At 32.1% G+C, this 9,887-nt stretch overlaps 1 protein-coding gene across 2 annotated transcripts; it reads right to left on the reverse strand.

The window, feature by feature from the left end:
• Positions 1 to 1,042: 1,042 nt before the first annotated feature.
• LOC145108440 (ABC transporter G family member 35-like) lies at positions 1,043 to 8,821 on the reverse strand. Of its 2 annotated transcripts, XM_079045468.1 has the most exons (17): positions 8,413 to 8,821; positions 8,055 to 8,264; positions 6,813 to 7,057; positions 6,369 to 6,499; positions 6,137 to 6,227; positions 5,745 to 6,046; positions 5,052 to 5,650; positions 4,631 to 4,901; positions 3,972 to 4,125; positions 3,665 to 3,885; positions 3,248 to 3,580; positions 2,800 to 3,174; positions 2,523 to 2,656; positions 2,059 to 2,286; positions 1,805 to 1,976; positions 1,484 to 1,738; positions 1,043 to 1,407 (listed from the first exon to the last, which is right to left on the reverse strand). In XM_079045468.1, the coding sequence occupies exons 1-17, from the start codon at positions 8,799 to 8,801 to the stop codon at positions 1,135 to 1,137; spliced, it is 4,383 nt and encodes a 1,460-aa protein (XP_078901594.1). In that variant the 5' UTR covers positions 8,802 to 8,821; the 3' UTR covers positions 1,043 to 1,134. The 2 variants fall into 2 exon arrangements, with proteins under 2 accessions (XP_078901594.1, XP_078901593.1); XM_079045467.1 differs by having other exon boundaries at positions 5,745 to 6,227.
• Positions 8,822 to 9,887: the final 1,066 nt, after the last annotated feature.

A 9,887-nucleotide genomic window follows, 5' to 3' on the forward strand; every position in this document is an offset into this window, starting at 1 on the left:
TGATTACGTTTCTAATTTTAGCAATATTAATTGTGGATTTAATTCTTATGATATCGCTTGTGGTATTGTCATATGCAAGTGATAAGAATTATCATCATCAAGTTACAAATTGGATAGAAACTTGGAGTCATGCAATTCGAGATGCATGAGAATCTTTGTCATTGGAAAATTATGACTAATTCATTGATCACATGTTTATTTGAGTCAAGTGAAGGACAAATGGATCTAGTACATGTTGATATGGACTATTCAGATCCGCCACAAAGGATGATAACTCTATTCGTCATCATTTTCTGATGTTTCAGTAAATATGGTTCTGTTTACAAGATTAAGCATAATTCTGATACTTTGAAAAAGTAACTGAACGAATAAGAAGAATCTATTAGGCAGAAAGATGAAAGTTTCTCCAATCTAAAAGGAAAGAAGAGTACTATAGTATCATGTTATATGATCATATAGTATCATGTTATATGATCATCTTAGTGATTGTAGATTTATATCACAATTGATCCTCGAAGAATATCTTAGTGAAATTGTATGACTAGACACATAATTTAACAAAATTGTATTAACTTTTTCTAAATGTTTCAAGTACCAATAAACAATAAATTTCTAAAGAATAAGTTACACTTTTTGTCAAAATCATTACAACTATTGAAAATAGACACCAAAATTACAAGAGGAAACTATTTGAGATAAAAAAAATGCAAGTTTTAAACATTCTCAGTGATCAAAACTACAATTTACTCTTTGTTGAAGATGACCAGCAAAGAGTAAGTAACTTTAACTTGAATGAAATGCAAATCAACATAGGATATATAAAAATATAATATATATAGATACAACGTTAAATAAAAAATTAGCCAAAGGATACACAAATTAAAAAAGACTATGCACGTGTATATATATATATATATATATATATATATATATATATATATATATATATATATATATATATATATATATATATATATATATATATATATATATCTTATTCACTTGCTACAATTCAAACGAAAAAAAAAAAAATTTCCAGATATGATAGTACCACAATGTCGATACAAAAACGAAATAAATTTTACTTCATCTATCCAAAAATCTATAAACATTACGTACTTAAGAACTTGCTTTCTATCTCATCTGGAAGTTCATAGTCCGTAGGAAAGTGGCATATAGGAAGGCAAAGAATACACAAAAACCAATCAAAACCGCAGCAACGGGACCCATGAAATCCATTTCAAAACCATAGTAGTCATTGAGATACGATGTGAGGGTGGGATCCGTTGCCATGCCAGACACTGTGATCGTGCTATCCACATCATGATACTGTGAAACAATGCATCCATACACGGTCCACGCCATGGGGCAGATCCAGTAGTACCACACCCACCATCCGGGAATTTTCTAAAAACACAACAATTTAATAAACATTAAACAATATAATACAATTATACAAAATTGAGTTAATTTTGATACTTACGGGTTGTGGGATATAAAAGCCCGAGAAAATATTAAAAAGTAGGTAGAAACCAGCTGCGAATATGGCTGCGATTTGCTCGTTTGGTGTAATGGAAACAGTCATCATTCCATAGTAAGTGAAGTAAAGGAACGAAAAGAAGTTGATGAAAAAGAGCCAGAAGAATTTGGGTGCTGTCCATTCGAATGAAACCATGGTGTACACAATGCAAGTGTAATATGTCGTTTGAAGGAATACATATGGTATCTCTACAAACACCTATTCAACGAAAAGGGTAAGTTAGTAATTTCCAATTAAGTAAATTTTAATTAAAATTTATCTAACCTGTGCCATGGCGTATGGTAACGATGAGTACATCCCAGCAGCTCTTTCACGATAAAAGACTGTTCTTTCTGTTGCAACAACCGGTTGTACTGTCTGTGAATTGTTAATACCAACAAAAAATATAGCCGCGTACATTGCCCCAATTGTTGTGCTCAAATCATTACTACTCGACCTGAAATTTATAAAGAATATTAAAATTAGGGCAAATTTGTCATTTCAAAAGAAGCAAATTAAGCCTCATTTTTTGTACTCACTTTTTGTTTCCGATTTTCCAGAATACTGTCCCGACCATGAGTGCACAAAGTAAAGTGAAGAAGAAACGGACAAGGTTATAATCGGGATTTCGCCAGTAACTCCACCACATCTTCCATAGACAAGATGTGAATTGTCCCCACATTGATTGAGAATATTGTGTCTCAAAGTGAAGATCTACAGCACCTGGGGGAGGTACACTTAACTCCTTCACCATCTCCTTGTTCCTCCTGTCAAGCATACACACGTTATAATTACAATTTGTTGATATGTTAATCCAAGGCTTTGGTTTCAATGTATCCCAATCAAAATTAACTTAACAAATTTTGATTGTTTTTTTTTTTTTATCTTTTCTTGTTTTTGCGAAGAAAAGTGAGTTAAATCTTATAATTAGGGGATTGGATTGAAAGATTAGTCTATGTGATTGTAATAATTATTGATAATTTTCCCAATATAAAGGACTTACTGATGCAAAGATGATGCATTGTAATGCTCAGCAAAATCAATGTTGAGTCGTGTCTCTGCAGAACCAGAGCTGACTTCCAACATCCATGTTGCTGGGTTGTACTTTTCGGGGATCTTTGGAACCCCAGGAACTTCCTGATTATATAGAAAAATATATATATTAGTCTCAAATGTTTTGAAATTATAGTTTATATATATATATATATATATATATATATATATATATATATATATATATATATATATATATATATATTTATTTATGCAAGTGAAAATACCTCAAAGTAGTCGATGATGCTTTGAGAATGTCTGCCTAATGGTCCCGCATAGATAACTTTTCCTCCTCTTTTCAATAACAATAACTCATCAAACGATTCAAAGATATCAATGCTGGGCTGATGAATGGTGCAAACAACCGTTCTCCCTGTGTCCACAGTGTTTCTTACAGCCCTCATAACAATGGCAGCTGCTCTTGCATCAAGCCCAGAAGTCGGTTCATCCATGAAAATAATCGAAGGATTAGCAACAAGCTCCACTGCAATTGTTAGCCTCTTTCTTTGTTCTGTTGATAAACCACTAACTCCTGGAAGTCCCACTATCGCATCCTTGATGTTGTCTAGTTCAACTAGCTCCATTACTTCACCCACAAAAGTCTGAAACGTAAAAAAGTTAATTAACACTTTGTGCTTCTTTTCTATATCTAATTTAACAAAAAAAAATTCTTACCATTTTGTCTTCTTTGCTAACTTCTTTTGGGAGACGGAGGAAAGCAGAGTAGATTAAAGATTCGTGAACAGTGATTGTAGGAGAGTGGATATCTGTTTGCTCACAATATCCAGAGATTCTTGCAAATGTTTCTTGTTTTTTAGGGAATCCGGATATTCTTATGTCACCTTCGATATAACCACTAGTCTTTCTTCCTGCTAAAACATCCATTAATGTAGTTTTTCCAGCTCCACTTACTCCCATCAATGCAGTTAGGACTCCAGGCCTAAAAGCACCCGTTACTTGACTAAGTAATTGCAACCTATTTTCTGTCACCCCTTGCTCTCTCATTTCCTGTTTAATCACAAAACAATCGTTAATTAAGTCTCCACTACAATAAATATTTAGTAGCAACATAGATTAATGAAATGGGCTTACATAAGGCATGTCAACGAAATAGCTCATTTTGTCGAATGACATGGCGTATGGAGTAAACTGAAGAACCATGCCCTTCTTAGCAACATTAGTAACCTCAGAAGCGATTTTATTTCCATTAGCATGATGTAAATGTAATGTTGGTTCTTGGTTGGTATCTTGACCTTCTAATTCCATGGCTGCAGCTTCTTCCTTGGAGATGATTGCTTGTGGTTTTCCGGGGGCTAATTAATCAGTCAGAAGAAGGATCATTAATAGGGTTAGTTAGTGGATATATGAGTAAACTATAGGGGAGTGAATTGAAACTTACCGTCTAAATACGCGAGAGCAATAGTGAAGAGGAAATTAAAGAGAAATGTGAAACCAAGAAGAGCAGCAGCACCGATCCAATATGAGCTTTCTTTAGTTGGGATGTCGAGATTCTCTAACACTGCGTAGCCCAAGTTGGTTGAATTGTCCGAGCTCTGCCAAATATATTAAATTTAATTTGTTTGTTTTTTCTAACGCAAATTACCAAAAAAAAAAAATGGGTAGTTTTGCCATTTACACTAATATATATTTTTTTCAATAAAATCATACAAAAATTAAAACAATTTTTTTTTTTTTTTTTTTTTTGTAATTTAACGATTTTGACATGTTATATAAGGTTCTACATAAGATTTTATTGTGTCATGTTTCACTAATGATTTTCCAAACTTACCATTTATCAGATCAAATGGTTAATTTGGTTTTTTTCTAATTTAACGATTTTGACATGTTATATAAGATTTTATTTTCTCATTTTCACGGATGATTTTCGAAACTAACATTTATCGGATCAAATGGTTAATTTGGAAAAGTTTATGTAACTTTTCTATGCACTGATAAGAAAAAATTAAAAATATAAATGGTTAAACTGCAAACGATCCATAATATAATAGCCCATTTTGTAAGTTATTGAGCTAATTGAGTTAAGAATTACTAACTTACCATTTTACTTGTCCACCTAGAACCAAGAAACTCGTTTATGGCGAACGATTTGAAGCCATAAGAAAGAGGCGAAACCCAGTAAGCCCACTCCCACCAGTTTGGAATACTTGTTTTAGGAAGTATAAAACCACCCAAAAGAAATATCATAAGAAGTACAACAGATCCACCCGTGTTCGCAATATTCATTGTTTTACAAACCCCAGCAATGAGTCTAAAAAGTCCTGATGCCACATTCTGGATCAAGAAAACCAACAGAAGATGCTTGAAGAACCTGTAAACCATATTCAATTAACATATAAAATATGAAATAACAAAGTGGTATATATATATATATATATATATATATATATATATATATATATATATATATATATATATATATATATATTAAATTAATAACAACTTTTAAATAATTAATTACCTCGAAGCATCAGGGGCAAGATCAACTCCATAGTAATAGATGCCACACCACACAATACTCTCTAGCACAGATATAGGAATACGAAGCAAGAAGGATGGAAGAGTGAAAGCCCATGAAGGATGAAACATGAGGTCCCTTTGCTTGTAAACAACAGGAAGCCTCATGATAACTAATGAAAGATCAGCAAGCCCATTAAACATGTTTATGAGCAAACTGTTCAAAAGTGCCCCTACATAGATTCGACCATCTTGTTCATCCCTTTGGTGCATAGTTGTCCTAAAATACAATGTCATGGTGATAAATCCTATAAACACGATTTGTATAGACTTGAAAACGTAAATGAACGCATTTCTCTTCATTAGTAACCACTCCTTATCCCATGAAGCTTTGAGAAGCTCCATTTTGGGGACCAAGTATTTTTTGAAAACTAAAGCAGCTTGATGGCTTTTGCTTTTATCATATGGAATTGACAACTCGTTTTTCAACTTCTCCCCCACATGGAAATTCTTGAATCGCTTCGAAAATTCACTGACTGATATGTATCTATATGGTCTATTTTTATCTGCCCAATATTGTTCTTGGTCCTTTTTAGATGTCACCTATCATAAACACATTAAAAAAACGTTTTAATATTTGATGTATATACAAAATTGTAAAGATTGAGATTGGTATGTGTTGTACTTAATTACTTACCTCTTGTAAGAAGTCAGCAGTACCCTTTCTTTCTGGACATACGAATCCACAAGCTTCAAAGAACTCAAGAATATTGTCACGTGGTCCTTGATAAACGATTTGACCCTCAGATAGTAGGATGATGTCATCGAAAAGATCATATGTCTCTGGGGCAGGTTGTAGTAGGGACATGAAGATGGTGGAATCGGTGAGGTGTACAACTTGTTGTAAGCATTTGACTATTTGAAAAGTAGTGGAACTATCTAGACCCGTTGATATCTCGTCCATAAAAAGTGTTTTTGCTGGTCCAACAAGCATCTCCCCTGGGACCCATATATATCCATTAAGTACTTTATCCATACACCACTTAATGTGGAAAAAAGAAAAAAGAGAAAAAAAAATAGTTAACCAACCTGTGGTTACACGTTTCTTTTGTCCCCCGGAGATACCTCGTCTCATTTGATCTCCAACAAATGTGTCACGACATACATCTAGACCCAATATCTGTTTTGGTTTAATAAACATATGAGTATTGTTAGTGATGACGTTTTTGGAGAGAAAATTTGGCACTCGACATATGTAACTAAGAAATATTTTGATTTGGGTATGGATAGATTAAGACTATAAAGAGTCATGAATACTTACTCTTAGAGTGTAATAAGTAATCAAACTGCTCACATCTCCTTCAATTGCAGTTGCTTTCATGAAAAAGTCAACTTCAGCTTCCGGGTTCACACCTTCTTCCTTTTCTCTTCTTGCAAGCTCCGTTAGCATTTCTGTATTACATTATTTAGCTATAAATTATGTCTGCTAGAAACATTATTTAGACCCAATATCCCTATATGCTATTTTAAAGAGAAATTTTATAAAATCAATATTTAACTAGCATCGTATAAGAACCGTTGTTCCACATTATTAGCTAGGCATGATTTCATATTTCGTCTATATATATATATATATATATATATATATATATATATATATATATATATATATATATATATATATATATATATATATATATATATATGTTAAAAAAGTCAAATATTAAACATATCTAACTAGCAAGAAGTTAACTAGTTAAGTTACCTAAACGAGATCCAACTCCTTGACATCTTGCTGAGAAATCTAAAGTTTCTTTCACAGTCATTTCTCCAACATGAACATCGCTCTGGCTAATGTAGGCTGATGTCCTTCGTGGTTCAAATTCATTAAGCTTATAACCGTTGTAAGTTATCTCTCCATCAACTTCTAAGTTGTGATCCAGCCTTCCTGCCAGTGCCAACAAAAGGGATGTCTTACCAGAAGATGGAGGACCCAACAGAAGTGCCATCCTGTAATAAATTACAACACTTGCATCAGCTACGAGTGAAACCATATATTCTATTTAATCACCCAATAATAGAAAAAATGAATATATATTTATTTTTAGAAATAGACTATTATCATGGGACAAATAAAGAAGTAAATATGAACTATTAATATGAGACGAACACAATATAAAATTAGATGTTTTACAAAGGTTTTAGTTAAGTCTACTTTTAATCGTTTTTATTAATACAAATTATTGACATTGAATTATTTAAGTATGTATTTATTAATAGTTTAAAAATTATATATTGTATTATTATTATTATTTTATAAATATAATTGAGTTGATAACATGTTGCAAGTGGATTTGACCTTGAAGATGATTACATGATAGAGCATAACGTCATAACGTCAACATCTAGAAAGCTTACCTTTTTTTTTAAATAAGTAGAAACTAGAAAGGTTATATTTAAAAGTTTTCTTTAATACATAAACAGTTTTAAAAGTTTATTAATAATCCAACACTTGTTCTCTAGTATTTAAAATGTTGTATATTGCTTTATATAATCTTTTGTTTTCTAAATGTACATTATATTTTATATTTGTGTTATTTTATCAAATTAGTTAATGAAATAGAATAAATAGTAAAAAATAATAAAGTTATAGATATACAATATTATGAACGAGGTAAAAGAGAAATGTTATATATTAGAATGAGATGGTAAAAGTTAATATACAATAGATAATAAATGGTTGAAAATAATAAATAGATGATTGAATAATTAAAAAAAATTATAAGTTGATACAGGCACATTATTTAATTATATTGCAACAATTTATTCTTTCAAATTTTTTGACGATTCTTTTTGGTCTTCTACCATGATGACTATTAATATATATGACGTCATTATTTTGAAATAAATAGAGAAAGCTACATCGATCCTCCTAAGTTTTTTCCTTTAAATTTCATATAACCAATATATATAATCATGTTTTGGATATTGGAATGTGAGATTGTACCTTTTTGGCTTGATAACTCCCGACACATCTTTAAGAATACGTAATTTAGCTTTCTGAGAGAAACTGATCCCAACAGTAGCGAGAAGAGATTCAACAATATTTCTAGCAGCATTTATGAGCGTTGGAAGTGCTCTATCTCCCACATGACAATCAGCTTCTATACTCAAATTTTGAAACCGCACTTCAACTGTTGGAAGCGAGATTCCAACCCTGAGATTAATCATAACAAAAATAAGTTTATTAGTAAGTTTATTACATATGAAGCGTGAAATGTACTTGAGACAACAAATTTAACACTGAAGAAACTAAAAAGAAACACAGGGTCAGTTGACTTTTGGCGAATGAGAAGAAGACTTACTTGTCAACGCGATCTCTAAACTTCCTTAAGAACCTTTCATTATCTTCTTCAGGAACCACAAAAATCTTATCAATGAAACTCTGTCGAGCAGTTGGGTCAAGCTCACGTACATCCACCAGCATCTGATGATCAGCTGAATGCGTTTCCTGTTGACCCGGTGGAATATATGACTTGAAAATGGTGGTTCGTAATCGAGTGTAAGTTGGTAGTTTCTCCAATGCAGCCCACCGCAATGCCTCTTCATCTTCCATGGAATGACGACTGCTCCGGCCGTCATGACTACCACCTGCACCGCCGGAAAAAGCATCTTCAATCCGCCAACTCCCTGCAGCAACGCTGATACTCCTACTTATGTTTCTCGCTAAATTTGACTTCCCCTCTTCCTCCATTTTTTAATCTCTATTTTGTTTGTCTCTTATGGTTTTTCTTGTTTAAAATAATGATCGAGGGATTAGCAGTTTATATAACGCATTATAACGGAATAGTCAAAATTTCAACGCTTTGATTTATTCCTATTCTTGCAAGTTTAGACGACCTGTATGTATCACGAGTACCTTCCAATTTGGTAGTCCAATAAATTAATCTTTTGTTTGACGTGTGAAAAGTCGTTTGGGGTCAAAGAGAAAAATAACATAAAAGTAAAAGCAAAAGAGAAAAGTAATGGGAAATTTAATGTAATGGGAAGTTGGAAACACACCCATTCTAGAACATCATGAATTAAACATTATTTAATTTGAATAGATCTATTCCGAGATGATGGGAATATGTACGTAATATTATCACACTCATTCTAGAATATAATGAAACATTATTTAATTTGAATAACTCCATTCCAATATAATGGGAAAATACAATGGGAACACATTCGTTCCAAAAAAAAAAAAACATTACCTGTGTTCTTTTATTCGATAATCCAACTTGGTTTTATAATATTAAGGCCAGAAGACAAAGTATAATACAAAAGTGTTAATAATTCAGTTAGTTAATTTGTTGTAAACCAATTAGTTAGTTTGTTGTAAATCGATTAGCTATGCTACTTAGCTTTGGGTTGTTTTTGGTGTATATAATATAGGGAAACTGAATAATCTAACCATTTATAGAGGGTATATTTTAAAAAGAACCCCTTATTTTTTTTTAATGACCATCTGTTATGAAAAACCTTCATTCCGGACCTGTATTACAAATCGGGTAAATGGGCCGAAAGATCCTACCTGGTACTATAGTCCATCCTATATATAAAATGTCGGACAGCTTCTCCGGAACACCTATTTTGGATAGTATTTCAGACTTATTCTCTCTTGTTCTGTGCTACTCCAAATTCACAATATGTCATCTTTTAGCAGCGAAGAACTCCAATATTTTAAATATTATTTTTCACCTTGAATGTTTTGAGAACAAATTGGTGTATGGATTAATATTTTAAAAATGAAAATTTTTCCATGGATTTTTGGGTCTTTACAACTGACATTTTAGTT

The sequence above is a fragment of the Lactuca virosa genome, chromosome 4 (assembly GCF_052849685.1).
Source record: "Lactuca virosa cultivar CGN04683 chromosome 4, Lactuca_virosa_CGN04683_v6, whole genome shotgun sequence".
In the NCBI taxonomy this organism is placed as follows: domain Eukaryota; kingdom Viridiplantae; phylum Streptophyta; class Magnoliopsida; order Asterales; family Asteraceae; genus Lactuca; species Lactuca virosa.

Excerpts from the sequence above, each read along its gene's own strand:
- LOC145108440 (XM_079045467.1), bottom strand. The coding sequence starts at position 8,801 with ATGGAGGAAGAGGGGAAGTCAAATTTAGCGAGAAACATAAGTAGGAGT. Across the intron at positions 4,902-5,051 it reads CTTGCCCCTGATGCTTCGAG|GTTCTTCAAGCATCTTCTGT; the intron begins GTAATTAATTAT and ends TATGGTTTACAG. Across the intron at positions 3,886-3,971 it reads TGCTCTCGCGTATTTAGACG|CCCCCGGAAAACCACAAGCA; the intron begins GTAAGTTTCAAT and ends CTGATTAATTAG.